Raw genomic sequence first — 17008 nt, forward strand, 5'->3', positions numbered from 1 at the left:
TCCTGAGGGCACGCTGCGCTGTTGTTAAGAGACTGGCAGGTTATGTCACCTCAGATGCTGGGTTCATTTACAAGTTACACAATGCATTCCAAACAAACAGGGAAGAAACTTGCAAGGTAGAAGAAAAAGAAGCTAAGGTGGATTAATAACAAAAATGATGAAAGCTGAGAATCAAACTGGAAGGGCCAGAAAATAGTGAAGCAGCAGAGTATAGGCAGCACTTTTCCTCTGGGGAATCATCCTGGTTATCAAGTAGAGGTTATTATGCTATGAAGCACTAATGAATTCATTAGCTAAATGAAATGTCAATAAAAGCTTGAGAGAGTGTTAAAATCGATGCCAACTGTCTCTTTCTCCTGCTCGCCCTCCTCCTTCTTTTCATCCTATCTCACCCATCTGTCCCAATTATCCACCTTTCTCCCCAACACGCACTTGCACACACACACACACACTCTCCAGAGTGTTGAGCGTAAACTGTGATGGAGGACATTAGCGGTGATCAGTGGGAGCACTTTGCAGTGGTCAGCAGGAATGGCCCAGTCATACAGAACTTTCGCATTCAGCAGCACTCACCTGCTCACTCTCAAACGGCTCTAATGCCACTTAATGGCTGACTTGGTGCGTGCGCAAGTGTATGTGTGCAATAACATTAGGCTTTGTGGGAGCGACTGCAGCTAAGAGTGCCTTGACTCCGGAGCTGTGACAATACAACAAGTCAACAGCTGCTCTTGAGCTTTTCTCACAGACATTTCTTCATCTCAAGCTAACGTTTAACTCTTTTTCTTTCTGACATTTGCTGAACCGCAATTACCACCTTGATCCTCTCTTCTGAGTCCTTTTAACACTGAGGCTGGATCACTTACTATTATGATCATCATTTAAGGCCCCTGGGTTAGATTCTTGTATAATGCATTAGCGTCCACGAGAAAACTAGCAAGCTAAATAGCCAGCCGGCTGGCTCATCTCACCTCTGTCCCCTTATTATGGCTTAATATTTAAAGCTAACCACTTGGCTCGCTCTGAACACAGCACTGTTTTTGTGCAGCTAAACAGTTGTTTCAAGGTAATTGTTCGGGGCATATGTTTAAATGCCACCTCATTTACATAAACACTGTTCAGCTCCCTGTGGAATCAATGAAAACAGGAGGGAGCAAATGTGGAGTCACACACACACACACACACACACTGCCGCATTGGCACTCACTTTGACACCGTGCTGGATAGCCAGTGATCTGTTTCCTGCAACGGCAGTGAAATATACATCAAAGTGGTCTTCAGTGGATGAACAGTAAGTATGCACATACACACACACACACATACACACAGTCCACCCCCACTTCTAGTAGAATATTATAGCCGTGAATGTGTGTGTGTGTGTAAAGGAAAGCGAGAGAAAGACAGTTTGGATCCGCTGGAACTGAGAGAAGCATCATGCATGACTTTGTCCTCTTTGCACACACCTTTTCGCTCCTGCTGTCCTCCCTCAATGTTGACGCCGAAACCAAAAAAACAAAAAAACCCCCTTTGAGGTGTTAACAAGAGATTTAGGAGTGACTCATCAGTGATGATTAAGCACTAATATACATGCAGGATCCAAAAGTTAGAAACATCCAAAGGGCCTATTGCAGTGACTAATTGGTAGCAATAAAGTAGTAATAAATAAAATCCCAATCTAGATCTCCCATGCTACACTGTGTGGATGCTAACTAAGCAACAAAACAAAAGGATTTTAACAAACACAAGATTTTTTTTTTTTGTGGTAAAAAAAGGGGGCAATGTGTCCATTGATTGGCACCCAGTGTTTGCTTAATGCCGCCTTATCAAAGTGAAGACACAAGAAGTTACTCCTGACAAATCCCAGCTGTAAAATCCTTTGTAGTCAACTGATCTGAGCTAAATCAAAGAGCGTCTGCTGTTCTGCCTGGCGTGGCATTCCCTACAACAGGACGGACGGGGGCAAAAGATGCTGCTCAGCATGTTTAACCACCTTGAAGTGATGTGTTCAATTCACTGGTTCCTGGCTGAAGGTCTAACTTTCACCTAACACAGGCAGTCACATTTGAACTCCTTGACCACGAGCGCTGATTCTGTATCACGCTGACAGGCTCGAGCCTTGTCTAAACTAATATGGATAAATCTGAAAGCGAGTCTTTTTTTTTTTGACCTTCTAAACATGCTTGGCCAGCGTTTTGCAGAACTTTCCACATGTAGATTTATGTTCATTAGTTTGGACATGGCCTTGGAGGTAAATGATGTCCTTCGTACCATGAATAACACCTGAAAAACAGAGCTTGGAGTCTGCAAAATGTATTCAGTAAAATTCAAACTTCTATTTTTACTTGTCTCTGTCTGTTCACATGGAGGTCAGCTACAGTTAAGCCTGTAAGCTGCTATGGATTCAATGTTTTTTCTTTCTTTTTTCTTCTTTTTTTTGTCAGGAACGCTTGAATCTACAGTATACTAAGGGTGAAAGGGAATCTTCAGCAGCTGCTGCTCATGTTTTTTGCTTGAATGGTTTTCTTTGATGGGATTTCTTCTTTTTGATGATATTTGAAGGGTTACAGATTTGAAATATGGCCTGTAGAGATTCCTAATTTTCAGTGTCAGATCTGATTTGATGGTTCACTGTAACAGTTCAACTATTTATAATCATGAGGTTTTTATGCTGAAGCCATGATGCCATATAACATCAGGTAAATCACAGGTGTGAATAATAAAATGACGATGGCAGTTTTGCTGTTTTTTATATTGTTTCTGCTTTTATCATATGGTATATAGTAGCATTTTGCCAGGACCCCACCTGTGTTTTTATTTTAATGTGAATTTTCAAAAGGTTGAAAAATTCCAATATCATAATGGCTTAGGTTTGTTGTATACACACATATAAATCTAAAGCTTATTAGCATTTTATTGAAAAGAGAATCAAATGGGTTGTTGTTTATTACTTATTGATTTGTTATGAAGGTGTCAGGTTTAGAATTTTGTGATGTGATATCTGTTTCTTAAATGTGGAAATGTATCCAATCTCAGCTTGAGTGCCGCTCTTTCAAAGCACTTTTTAATGACATTTTACTTCCACTTTTTATCTTATTAACCACCTCGTGACAAATCTGTTTCCAATATTGTTCTGCAGTCGCTCGGGGAGAGAGGCGCACCTCTTTGTCTTTATTGCTAAGTGACTGGGCACCCAGACAGAGCCTCTGCGTCTGGGTACAGGTAAAAGACATTGTGTTGCTTTTAACTTTCACTCTGAGTCTTACTTTATAATATAGCAGAATCTCAGCATAGCCCACGTGTCCATCAATGCATATAAAACTGATTAGTTAGGAACTTTGAACACATCCTTCCCACCATCTGATACGTCTCAGCTTTAAACCTTTATCATAATGACCCCAATGAAGCCTGGGAGCTGATATGCGTCAGTCACGCAGTAAAGTTGTTCCATATACTACGTGAGCACTGCAGGAGTTTTGACCTCTTTAGAGTTTTTCCTCGCCTCCATACAACTTGGAAAAAAGTAAATCTGCACCAGAACTGTTCCAGAAACCTCTAAATTACTCTGCTATTACACAACATATATCTGGATACAATATATCCTTTATACTTAGGCCAGTTGCACCCAATGTATAATCTGGGATTAAACAGCTTCACACTTACTTTCTCAATGCTAAGTTTAAGACATTTCCATTACATGAGGATACTATTGGATTTTGGTCTGCGCTAAACAACTGTAAACTCATCCCTAGCTACATGTGTCATGAAAGTTTAACACATTTTTAAAAGACATCCTCCACTCTAACTGATTACTTATCCCAAACAAGTGACAAGTAATTCAATGATTCTTCATAACATGCCGAATTTGGAAAAGAATGGCTGCCCAGGAGCCTATGCATTCATTAGTCTAAAAATCTAGACACGCCTAAAATAGTCATTAAGCTTCAAATGAATTCAAGTAAGGGTTCCTTTGAGAATTTAGACTGATTTCTGAGAGGAGGTTAAACTTGTTGCAGAAGCAATAAAGAGTGAGTGTTTAATGACCTTACAAGAAGATAAGAGGGTTCTGAGAAATGATCAAATATAACAGAAGCCCTAATTTGTAGAAATGGAAACATGTGCCGCGCATGCTGAATCTAAACTGTGTGGCAGACGCACAGAAATCATTTCCGTGTGTTTAAAAGTTTGCAAGAATATTTGCGAACGCAACTCCTTGCACCATCTCTGCCAGTCTGACTGTGTCTGCTCAACACTGTTCGCTCATTCCCATCACACAGTGAACGCGGGCCGAACATGACAGACTGGTAATGACTTCAGTATGAACACACACATACACACACACACACACACACACACACACTCACGCACTTATACACACATACCAGCTGCTCCTTTCCTCCTTTCTCATCAAACTTGTCATCAGCTCCGCCAGTTTGTCTCGTCTCACATTAAGAGCTCATGAATAATGTGTGATTACCAGAGACCCTTGGAGCAGCTCCTGGATGTACAACACACAAAACGCAAAACGTAGGCTGCACACGCCGAGAGATACGGAGATGCAGAGACCACCCTAATTCACACGGTCTAAAATATCACATACATATTTACATTTGCTGCCATTTCTTTTGCTTCTCTCTAAGCCTTGTTTTCATTGCTCTCTTACTCTTTTAAAAAAAACCCTTTCTACTACACATATTCCTTCATCTATACAGGTGTGCACACAAACATGCACAGACCCTCAAATACACTGAAAGACAGTTTACAACTGAATGCCAGTTTCTTGGCTCAAAGGAATCATGAGCACCGTGGAAAGGTCAGGAAACTATACTCTACAAGCCTAGACAGGTTTTTCTCTCTTTCTTTCTTACACACACACACACAGAAAAAACAAACACGTACAAATATTCCCCAGGTAATTAGGCCTATTTTTGTCAGGGCAACTCATTTCCTCCTCAAAGAACTAATGTAATTTGATTCGTTTAATTCCCATAGCCACGAGAGGGAGAAGGGGGCAAGGAGGGACAATGGCTTCATGGTTGGATACACCGATTTTTTTTCCCCCGGCTTAAAATATTCACATCTCCTGTCCCCCGATCAAAAAATCTCTTTTAAGGCTCAGGAAATTATCATCCTGTGCAAAAATATTCACCTATTCAGTACCGTATGACAGCACGACTGGGTCTGCTGGGCACTTGAGTGTTACTGTATCTCCCTCAGTTTACACACACAAACACACACACATTTACCTCCCTACACTTGGACTTCCTATGACATCACTTAACTTTACATACATTATAAATCCCATATCTCCTAAAATAGAGAGAAAAGAAAAAAAAGACTCCACTTGAACTCTTTAGAACTCGATTGCTCAAACCCACACACATCTAGAGAAATCTGTCAGAGCATGTATGCTGTCCTACCGGTGAGTCACTGTTTGCGGATGGACACAGAGGTCCTCTGAAGACTCCCTTGACGCGCCTGAAGTGTCCATTACTCAGGTGTGTGGAGCTGATAACCAGGTAGTAGCACGCGCTGCACGCCATCCCGGGGGCCTCGCGAGGTTTGGGGCCCATAAAGGTTTTTTTTTCCCACGCTGGTCCTGGGTGTCGGCGGTGTCCGATGGGCGCCAAGTCAAGTCCTGCTGGGAGGCTGTGCAGGTAGGAACGTTGTCGGAGCGGTGCGAGGAGAGGAGGGGGGCCTCACTCCTGCTGTCCTCTGTTGGAAAGTCTCTGTCTGCGCGAGAAAAAGACAAGAGAGGAGAATTGCTCTTTATTAAGACTGTACCTGCTTCTTAGATGCGCGCGTGTGTGTAAATGCGTGAACGCAGAAGAGACAAAAAGACTAAAAAGAATGAGAGACAGTTTCAAAGATGAGGATGCTAGAGCCTACTGACCGAGCTCTGATGCTGGAGTCTGCGTTTGGCATGCTGTCGTCGGCCAGGCTTAAATAAATGAATGAGCGCCTGTGGAGTGCCAGAGGAAGAGAGGGATCCATCCAGTCTCTGTTTCACACACACCCCCTCTCTCGCTCACCCCTCCTCTCGCTCTCTCTTCCCCGTCTTCCCCCCCCGTCCACTGGTCCAGTCTGTAAAGTGCAGGCAGCCTCAGCCAAACAGCAACAGCGGCACCCCAATTTGAGTTCTCAGTAAAGAAGAGAGCAGCAGACACTCTCGCAGGTGCGCCTTCTCTTCACGCACCTCCAAGAGGAAAGAAAGGGAAAACATCTGACCTCTCTGTCTCCCCCCCACTCCCCCCACACACCTCCCCCTCCCTCCATTCTGCTCTATATTTATTGGCAGAGTGGTTTACAATCACCTGTCTTGTGAATGAAATTCCGCGGTGCTTGGAGGGAGGGACGGTAAATCCATCCAGAGCAGAGCTAGTTGTTATTATCGTTCTCCAGCGCAGGCAGGTGGAAGTGGCTCAGATTCTTTCTCAGAAACACACACACACACTCTCTCTTCTTCTCTCCCCCCTCCTCACCCCCGCGATCTGTATGTGCGTGCGTGTGTGCCTGCTTTCTCTCCTAGGGGGCTGCACTGGACCGGATTTCTGTCTGCTGTAGACTATAATATGCAGTCCGTGTCCGCGTGGGTCTGGGATGGACGGGGATCACTTCAGTGCATGCTTTGCTTGAGTAACTCCGAACTGAAGCCTCCCCGCACTTTCTCTTTTTTCCAGCTTTTCTTCCCTTTTCTTCAATTGTTGTTGTGCGCATCAACAAGGAGAGGGGAGAATCTATTTTGAACTGTATATCCTTACATGTGATTTAAACCCACCGACGGCAGCCCGTGTTTACGTCCATCTCTCCCTCTCATGTCCCCCCCCCGACACACACACACACACACACACACACACACTGAAGGCACGAAAGTTAAAGCGTCATGCTTTTATAAGATCCTGGCAACGTCTGGTGGGGGAGAGGAAATCTCTCTCACTTGCAACCTCGGGGCTGATGATTTGATTACAGATAAACGCGTATTTCCCCGGCTCGGCCTGTCAAACTGCGCCGGTTGCCGTCAAAGAGCAGCTCTGGAACAAGCAGCAGCTGAGGCTCACGGTGTGTCTCAGCGGCGTATGGCGCTGTTCCTTAACGCGGTGCTGAAATTAAACCGCGAACACCCACAGCAGTGCGCGGCGCGTCATGCATATTCAGCCTGGGATTAGGGTGCCTTTTGTGCTCAAAGTCAACCCTGAGCGCTGCAGACAGCTCTGGATATTAGAGGTAAACACGAGGAAAGAGGACACCAAGGGACGCGTTTAAAAAAAAAGTGAGGAGAAAGTCCACTTTGCTGGCTTTTCGTGTTTTCTGTGTGGGTGGATGGTAATATACATCCACGATGAAGTTTAAGCAACTTCCACTTTGGAATAAAGGATAAAACGGACAGATTCAGATGCTCAGCGTGTAACTTGTGACAGTCTTTATATTGTTGTTGTTGCTGCTGTTATTAACGCAGGGGTCAGTAAAGCTTTAAGGACGACAAATATATAATGAAAAAATACAAACAACACAAAAAAACCATTTGCACTTTCAGTTTAAAAGCAGCAGCAAAATCTACTCTTTCTGAGACATCTGGGCTTCCACATATTTGTAGCACACAACTGTGGTTGATCTTTGTGCTCTTGGAGCTTTTGCAAACATTATGTCCGCAGCAGCCTCCTACTCTTTGTCAAACTGTTGCTGCTCTGCACTCGACTCATTTTCCTTTTTAATAAGTTTCTTTCTAGTCCTAGAGGCCAGTTTTCTAGCACTTCTCAGCCCTCCCGAACATGTGTGAGCATCATTACATGAACTGCTCTCAGATGCACTTGGGTTTTGGTTTAAGTTCATTATAGTCCGAGAGAGTGTGATGCTGCTCTTTGGTCCTCTGGAACGCTATAATGGTCAATTGAGTGCTTGCCGCATGGCTGGCTGATAGATCGGTAATTACATTTACCCACCCAGTGCAAATCTGTATCACATGCAGAGATTTGCTTCCGTGGGTGTCTGTTTGTGTTATTAAGTAACAGCAGACAAGCAAACAATCTATTTTGGTTCATCTTAGGTTACAACAGCCCACCTCTGTTTTTAATCTGATGCATGCGTCAACATAATAAGGACTGGGAGGCCATACATTCTGTGATACAGACCTAACCTTGGGACTTCTTTATGGCACTACTTTTATTCAAAAATCTTTCCAAAGCAAAACTTAAATTAAACCTTATTGATTCTCTCTGAGGCACATACTAGCCTCCAGATTAAGCACTAACCATGGAAGATGTTTTAGATTTTACTTACAGGCTGCTTGCACATACCGCATCTAAGTTATGTCAAGGTTTTCAATCATTAAATTCACATTTTTCTATCTCTTTATGAAAGACGTCTATCAGAAATCATGTTTCAGTTTGTGTAATACTTTGTATAAAGTCTTGTGCACGTCTGTTCTTATAAACTTGGTGATTCATGGTGACAGTAAAATCATTATATGATATAAATCATGTCTGTGTCAGCCTAAGCTTTATCTCTCTGTTTTTTTAAAGGAGTATGTACTTGGGCTCATGTAGGCAATATTTCTGAAGTGTTGGCTAATCATGAATTTTTTCCACCAGTGTTCAAGTTTGCATGCGCCTTCCTTACTGCAGCAGTGTTTCCTCTACTCATTCAAATGACTCTCATTACCTGCTGCGAGGCTAACCCTGTGAACAATTTATTTTCTGAACATCCTGGGGTCAACAGTAAGTGTTTGAACATGTATGTAAGTATGTGGCTGCAAAATAACACCATGAGAATACCTGTTCCTTAACTCCTCTGCAGTCTAAATTCAAACGTCATGCTGGTGTCGCAATTTTCTCCTGCAGCTGCCTCTGCTCATAATACTACCACACAACCCCCTAATGACAATAAAACTGACTGGGTGCCAGGAACACATACAGTCATGTGAAAAATAAAGTTTTTGCAGAAATCTGTGCAGCCCTGTGAAAAACTAAATACATCCCATGATTCAGCAGCTTGTAGAACCACCTTTGGCAGCATTAATGATGTATGATTTTATCAGTTTCTCACATCGAGGTATTTTGGCCTGCTCTTTTTTTTTTTTTACAATGTTGCTTCAGTTCAGTTGAGGTTTATGGGCATTTGTTTAAGCGCAGCTCTCTTAAGGTCCCACCACATTTCAATCAGGTTGAGGTCCGGACTTTGATTGGGCCATTGCAACACTTTAATTCTTTTCTTTTTTTCAGCCATTCGTTCCATCAGCACTTGAACTTTAAAGAAAAGTTTTTAAATTGACCGATGCATTTCAGCACGTGGCTGGGTCTTCAAGAACAATACTGCAATCAGCACAGGAAAAAAATCAGAACGGCAAAACGTGTCCAGTATACCTTTCTACCAATCCACTCAGTTGTGTGATTGCACAGAAAAACAAAGTAAAATATATTTGTGATATGAGGCTTTTATTTTTAAGTGTCCTTCACAGTGGATGTTTGTAACATTGGATAAGGAAAAACCTAAAACACCCCCCAAATTTATATGCTTCCTGGTTAGGTACCAAACATATCTAAATTTGACATTAATCAGTCCCAAACTGGCCTTTTATCACACTGACAGCATATCAGCACAAGCACCTCATACCAACTGTCAGGGGTCCAGGACACTGTTCCAGAAGTCTTGTGTTTTCCTTCAGATGCAACTTTGCAAACCTAAGCTCTGCTGCCATGTTCTCTTTAGAGAGAAGATGCTTTCCTTTTGAAACCCTTCCAAACAACCCATATTTGTTCAGTCTTCTTGTCACAAACTTTAACATTCAACACGCTAACTGAAGCCTGTAGAGAGATGTAGCTTTTGGATTATTTTTTTTTAAAGATTCTCTGAGCATTGCACAGTCTGACCTTGGGATGAATTTGCTAAGACATCCACGCCTGGGATGATTGTGAGCTTGTGTCCAGACCAGCAAACTGCCAAATCTTCTGCTTTTATAGAGGTGGATACACTTGCTAATTATCAGTTAATGGTTATCAACACCTGGACACAACTTAGTTCCTTTGGATGTCCTTCATTTTTTCCTCAGTCATGTGAACATTTTTCTTTTTCACATGACCATAAATGCAAGCAGATATTCGCACATTGGTTCATTCACATGTGTCTAATGCCAATCTGAATGAACCAGAGTGTGTGATCTTTTTAGAGTTGAAAAGTAACAATGTATATTTACCCAATTATGTTTCTCTAGTACAGTTTTGAGGTACTTGTGCTTTTCCTTTATACTCTTTTATGCTACTTTTTCCTTCTACTAAGAGAAATCTGCATGTCTTTTATTAGTCTGTTTTAGTCCCTATAGACATTTTTACATAATAGATGCTATAATAACTTTTTAAAATACAACACAAAACATTGTTAAACTCTTTCCCCACCTTTTTAGCTTCTGACATTGTACAAAAAAGCAGTGTGCAGTTAGTGAAAGCTGGATTTCAGATGTCTGTGAGTTGGTTCACCAAATGCTGTTTTGTTTTGGCCTTTGAGCTTTTTGCATAGTTTTGTTTCAATAAAAGGTCGAATGGTCAGACATCTAATTAAAATATCAAGGACTGGACATAAAGTCCATAAAATGAAAACAGATTTTGTGCCTCTGCTCTCCTCTCCCATTAGTCCTCCCAGCTTCTTAGATTTATCTGGTATTCGAATAAATAAATCTGTTTATAAAGCAGTTCAAACTAGTTTTATCTCCAGCAGCTAGAACTGAAACAGGCTGCTTACACACTAATGCTTCCTCCATTAATAATCCAATGATGTCATTTCAGTAAAATAATGTACCAATCACAGGCACCAGAATAGTTCTTTTGCTTTAATATTTTAACTACATTTTGCTTTCACTTATTTTCTTTCACTCGAGTAGTGTTTTTGTTCATGCAGGACTTTTATTTGTAATCAGATATTTTCAATAAAGATCTATACTTTAACTTAAGTAAAGGATTTGATTACTTCTTCCACCGGTGTTTTTCTTTCTTTCTTTCTTTCTTTAAACCACTTTACCGCCTGGGAATACTTTTTCCTTGACACGCGAAAAAAGAAACCAATTTCACACAGGAAATTACCTTCATGCTGTCTTCTAGCAAAAGGTTTAGTTAATGTCTTACACACTTAAGCACTGCTAAGTAATGCATTTTCTACGTTTTGGAGTGCCAGTGAAAGCAAAGCAGCAGTAATAAGCGTAACCTAAACAATAATGTAGTGCAACACAGTGATACAAACCCTTAAAAATGCTGTCTGATAAACAAGCTTCTTTGCGGTTATTAATAATGTTAACAGTAATGCTGGGGATCAGACAGTGCACAGTATGCAGAGGTGTTGTGCACTGATTCACTACCTGCTGGTTATACTGGGCATATGTGCAGGAAGGATGAGGGGGGGGGGGGACTATTTGCACTGATCACCCACAAGAGGAAAGCCAATGTGTATATTTTAAACACTCTAATTCCCTGAAGTACCTCCCCTCTCCCTTGCTCTCTCCCTGCTCCTGGTGCACTCATTACTGTTGGAAATGATGCAGTAATACTGAGAGGAGGGAGGCGGGTGGGGGAGTTGGAGCAAGTAGCAGACAGTGAGAGAGACAGAAACAGAGAGAGGGAGAAGCAGAGGGGGAAGGCAAATTCGTGGTGGTATCTATTTTCCCCTGTTGCTGCCTCTGGGTCTTTTTTCCCCCTCCTCGCTCTCTTCTCTCCTTATAAACCTTTGAAATATTACAGTTAGCTTTTGGGCGCATATTGCTGTCTTTTATGCACAGTGGATGAGATTGCTTCTGAATGCATTATGATCCAGTATTGGTTAAGTGTGCGCCTGTGTGCCCGTGGTTTGTCTGTGTGTGTGGGACACCAGAAGTGGGTTTCCTCTAAACACCCACCGTGGCATCAGTGTGAAAATACTGAGCAAAAAATTTGTATACGTGTGGAGGCAGATAAATATTCTGACAGAAGCATTTCTGTACCACTCGTATAAACAAGACCAGAGTTCCATAGAGAGGGTGGTTAAGGGTGATTTCTTTTAACAGCTAAATATTGCACAGTTCAAGGCAAGCCGAAGCTCTTTTTCAATGCTGCACTCAGTTTATGAACACAACATACCTGAGCTATTATCTGAGACACACCATCATCTGTGAGTCGCTCTGACCGCAATGTATGTTGTTGGTAATCGCTTGCAGCACCCAGAAGAAATTCAGATAAACACAAGGACATCTTAATAGAAGATGCTCTCCATGCTCTTAATAGGCTGATACTTTCTGATCTAAATTACAGAGTTGTGACAGACGGCTAAATGAAGCTGTAGGCATTTCATGCCAATGTGGAGAGAGTTTAAATTCATATATAAATGTTCATATGGAAGAAACAGTATGAACCAAAATAGAGTTAGGATCATCTCAATAATGATGTACTGATGCAATATTACCGGTGATAATATCCTAGATACTTTTTGAATTTGCTTTGTTTATTTATTTAGGCTTTTGTGCAGCCGTCCCTCTCGAGCAAAGACCCTTTCAGTTCACCTTATAAGTGAGCATGGAGACTATAGAGATAATAACCTCCAAAATCCAGGAACAGGACATCCTCTGGCACAGATATATGACCATCAATAACCTTTGGATTAACAAAGACTGGACAAAGAAAAGAAGAAGCACCTTTTCTTGAAGCAAAACTTTTAAGAATTTCATTAATAAGGCTGAAACACATTGAACTTTGCATCAAAAAAGTGGCCATATTTAAAAATATCTTTGAGCTGTTTCTCTCTCTGAGCCCCAATTTCCTTTGCTACAGACAGACAGAGACGCTGATTTTCAGTACTTGCCCTCCTTTTGTTATTCTAAATTGAATACTTTTGAAATGGTTAAATATAAGCCCGTGATGTTTGGTTTTATAGGAATCAAAATAGTAATAGTAGTAATAAGAGCCCAAAATGTCCCCAGTATAACTATTAATCTAAGGTTCAGTTTCTTTTATAGTTTCATTAGAAGTAACCACAAAAGCCACATTTGTACGAAGCACCTTTGACTCTTTACTGGGCAGGAAAGAAGAAGTCAACACTGCCACCTGTGTAGAAAGATCAGCATGTGTGATTGTCAGACGCTTTTTTTGCATTCACAGTCCTGTGAAAAACAAGACTTTCACAGGACTCTATGCAGGAGTGCATAGAGACCACATAAGTATACCTCATGATTTCATAACTTTCAGAACCACCTTTAGGAGCAATAAACTGAAGTAATATGGACCAATTTTTAGCTGTCAGACAGACGTTTGCACATTTGACTCTAGAATAGTTTGGTATAGAGAGGAGTTCATGGCTGCAAAACAGAATTCATCAACTTCCACTATTGTGCTCGACAGCAGGTAAGAGCTGTTTGTGCTGATATGCTCTGTTTGGTTTTCATCAAAGATTTCATTTTGGTCAAAGAGCCCCACTTTCTCATTTGTCCAGAGGACATTATTGCAGAAGTCTTGTAGTTTGTTAAGCTACATTGTTGCAAACAGGTAAATTTGCTGAGACGCCCACTCCAGGGAAGATTGTGAGACCGTGCCAACACACAGCTGAACATTCAAGACCAGCAAACTGTCAAAATATCTTCTTTTAAGGGTGTACAAAGCTTTTTTAAAGGACTGCATGAAGATTTTCTGTTTCACAGAAACTGAGTATAAAAACTCCTTCATTCTGGATGCAACTTTTGCTCATCACGCTCCAGCTTGATGCTAATCCACAAATGATTGTGCCTCACCGTGGCTCAGCATCACACGTGCAGTAACCAAACCTTCTTCTCCTTTAACTTGGTATTCTGAATTCACAGTTGCCTTGTTTCTTTTTCCCCAACACTAATCTAAATTCACCACCACATTTATTGACCGTTTTTAAGGTGATGTCAAGGTTAAGATCACATGTCATTCACATTTGGTTCACATCGATCGTTTGTTATTAGTGTGACAGGCATCCTTGTTGATTGCTTTAACGTTAAAAAGAAACTCTATTATTAGCTGAATTTGTCTCTGAGGCTGTCACTGCATAGTAAATTATAGATAATACAATATCTATTCCCATTATCAATCAAATCTCCCTACAGTGCATTCAAATTTACATATATTAGTATGAAATTAGGATACAAATATGTATGCAATTATCTGTGTGGGAATTTTTTCTTTACCGCTGACTGTATTTATTATTATCTGTGAGCATGAGTGTGTGTGTTGCTACTTACAGTACCTAAATCTGTGTGCACAAACTATGCACTTGCACAGTTTGAGTGCAAGCATTTGTACTCTCACCCAACGTCGATTTCCAAGAGTTTGCATCAGTGAGAATATAAAACGCCGTGAACAGTTGCGTCTGCACATGGGCAAAGCCATGCACACATTGGTCTTTCACTGCAGATTGATGGGAATGAAATATTCTTTAATCTAAATGTAAATGGAAGTGAAATTTACCGGTGGGTTCTATGTAATTACCACTGCCACAATTTATTAGATTTGTGTTTGTGTAAGGTGGAGAGCAAGAAAAGGAGAATATGAGAGACAGAAAAAGGGAATTGGAGTGGTGGAGAAAATAAAGAGAAGAAATGCGAAGGCCTGTGGAAGGCCTATCAGAATGACAGAAAAAGAAAGGGGAATGATTTATATTTAGGTATGGTTTCATGCTTGAGCAAAGTAGGTGTAGACTCATGCTTAAGCGAGAGGGAATAGGAAATAAGAAGCTAGTCAAATCTCTTCAAAAGCACCCACTGAGACAGAACCCTGAAAAACGGAGGGGAGGGTAAAATATGGGACAAGGGCCAGACTTTGGTTTGGCCGAGCTGACAACCTGACTTAGATGTGGACCTGATATCATGGGCGGTGGTCAATTAGTCACTCTCTGGTAAAGTGTTCTGATGATATGTGTGATATATGGTCAGATTATGAGTAGTGTTCTGTCCTGACTTGAACCCTGCTGGCCCCGCAGTCGATGTGAAGTGATGTCAGAGGCAGATGCACTAAGAAAGATAGGCATCATTAAGGTGTGCTGCTGTTCCAGCGCTATTAATGAGACCACAACTCTCACTCATACATATTTGTAGAAAGTGTGTATGTTTATTTGCGCATATTTTTCATTTAGTTTCTCACTGCGTGTTTGCATCTGTATTTGCATACGTTTGCTCAAGCTCCTTCTGCCGTGTTCCGGTGGGCAAAAGTTTGAAGATGTAGTTTTAATGCACTTCAACAGAAAGTCATTTCACATATCTCACAAAATCCTCCCAGCACCTCCACTTTCCTCTTTTGCCCCCTACTCCCCCTCTGCAGACCTCTCACCTCCCCTGGCTTACTCCCTGGAAGCTAATTAGCATATATTCTCCTGCAGAGTAAAGTAATGGCCTTAGAGTTAGCACTGATACAGACATACACAAAACCAAATCCAGAATGGGTCGACACACATCCATTGGCTTCCCGGCCCGTTTTGTAAATTTCTCTCCTTTTGTTATTTGTGTTTGCAAGTCACTGCATGTGTGCTATGAACTTTTACTGCATCGATCAACCCCATACTTGTTCGGCATCGTGGAGCCCTATTCAAAATGCTATTCACTACATCAAAAGATGCTGCTGTGTCTGGCTGCCTGAAAACACATGAATATGTTTCTCTTGTTTGCGAGAGTAGAGAGTTGTTTAGAATGGCACTTAGGTTATTTATTGGAATATCAGTGGTACTGTGTAAATAATACATAAGGTCTGTTGATGGGTCTTTGCTTCGTCCCAGAGGACAGTGTGAAACACACGAAGGAAGCACACACGGCCAATTTTAGTCAAACAGGGGAGCACACTCAAGAGTCCTCTCATCTACAGTTATTGTACTTCAAAGCAATGACAGTTAAGATTAAATGCGGTGTTAGGGAGCGCAGAGGCTGCGCCACCCCACATCAGTAATTGTGTAGGTGGAGAGGAGAAAAGGGGGGTTAGAACAGAGTGGAGGGAGTAAGGAGGATAGCTATCATAGCGGTCCAAGCTGATTTGGAGAAGCCCTTATCGGCCCTGGCTTGGTGCCCCTCTGCGCTTGGCTGCAAGCCACGCCAAAGAATGCCTGGTAGGGTCAGAGGAAGTGAGGTCATGTGAATCACGGACACACTTAAAGATCCACTTGGCAGCAAATGGCGAATTCATCACTGAAGGTCAGACATCCACCACCTAAGAGAGAAAGATTGGCGTTTTGCTGCAGTAGAAAGGGATAGAAAGGGGCTATAAGGGAAGACAGGGAGTACAGAAGGAACAAGAGAAACAGTTTCCATCTTTCTTTCTGTTGTTCTTTCGAAACAGAGAAGTGCAGCTGGTGCAGAGAGCAGTATGTTGCAGTAACATATAGCCCACCAAGGGAGCTTTATAGTGTTGTTCTTGTGCTTGTGCTTGAAAGCAGAGATGCCATGCAGATAAACAGCAGCTGCTCCTCTATTCATTTTGTCCTTTCTTCCATCCAGATGCACACAAACACCTTTTAATCTCAACAAAAGAATTGTATTTCTCAGAGAATTAAGCGCAAGCTTGTATCTGTGTATCTTAGCTCTGGAGTGTGTCGTCCCAGTGGTGAGAGCTTTTGGAGCCAGAGGACCAGTACAGTGACCCGACTCAGCCTGCTTTAATCTAATCAGTCTCTTCAACTTCCTAATAGGCTGGTTTCCCAACAGTCTGCTCCACTGGGACAGTTGCTGCTTTTATCTGTTGTACGGCTGTTTACTGATCAGGGGTCAGGAAGCTGCCTCGCTTTCTGTACAAGAAACCAAAGCTCCATCACAGCACATTACATCCAGGCTTACAGTGATTAATGTGCTAGGGTTTCCACTTCTGTGTTTACTCTATGCACAAGCATGTGTGTGTCTCTGTGTGTGTGTATGTTTGTGCATGGGCTTTAATGTGCATGGCTGAGTCTATCAGCTGGACTTTAATCTAATCTGGTAGCAACCCTGCCACGGTGACCTGTAATGATTTAGAGCTGACCCCATCTCTCTAACTCAATACACTCGTTTCCACTCAGCTGCAGCGTGCAT

At 41.8% G+C, this 17008-nt stretch overlaps 1 protein-coding gene across 2 annotated transcripts in view; it reads right to left on the reverse strand.

Annotated features, from left to right (window-relative positions):
* znf804b (zinc finger protein 804B) overlaps positions 1-6801 on the reverse strand; it is a 33735-nt gene extending 26934 nt beyond the window's left edge. Inside the window, exons 1-2 of one of the 2 annotated variants that reach the window (XM_025911403.1) lie at positions 6309-6801; positions 5415-5727 (exon numbers count right to left, since the gene is read on the reverse strand). In XM_025911403.1, coding sequence (XP_025767188.1) covers positions 5415-5567 — 153 coding nt within the window. In that variant the 5' untranslated portion in view covers positions 5568-5727; positions 6309-6801. Of the gene's footprint in view, positions 1-5414; positions 5728-5887; positions 6240-6308 lie in introns of those variants that run through there. The other variant, XM_005472391.4, reaches the window with a different exon arrangement.
* Positions 6802-17008: the final 10207 nt, after the last annotated feature.

This window comes from Oreochromis niloticus, linkage group LG11, assembly GCF_001858045.2.
Source record: "Oreochromis niloticus isolate F11D_XX linkage group LG11, O_niloticus_UMD_NMBU, whole genome shotgun sequence".
Classification (NCBI taxonomy): domain Eukaryota; kingdom Metazoa; phylum Chordata; class Actinopteri; order Cichliformes; family Cichlidae; genus Oreochromis; species Oreochromis niloticus.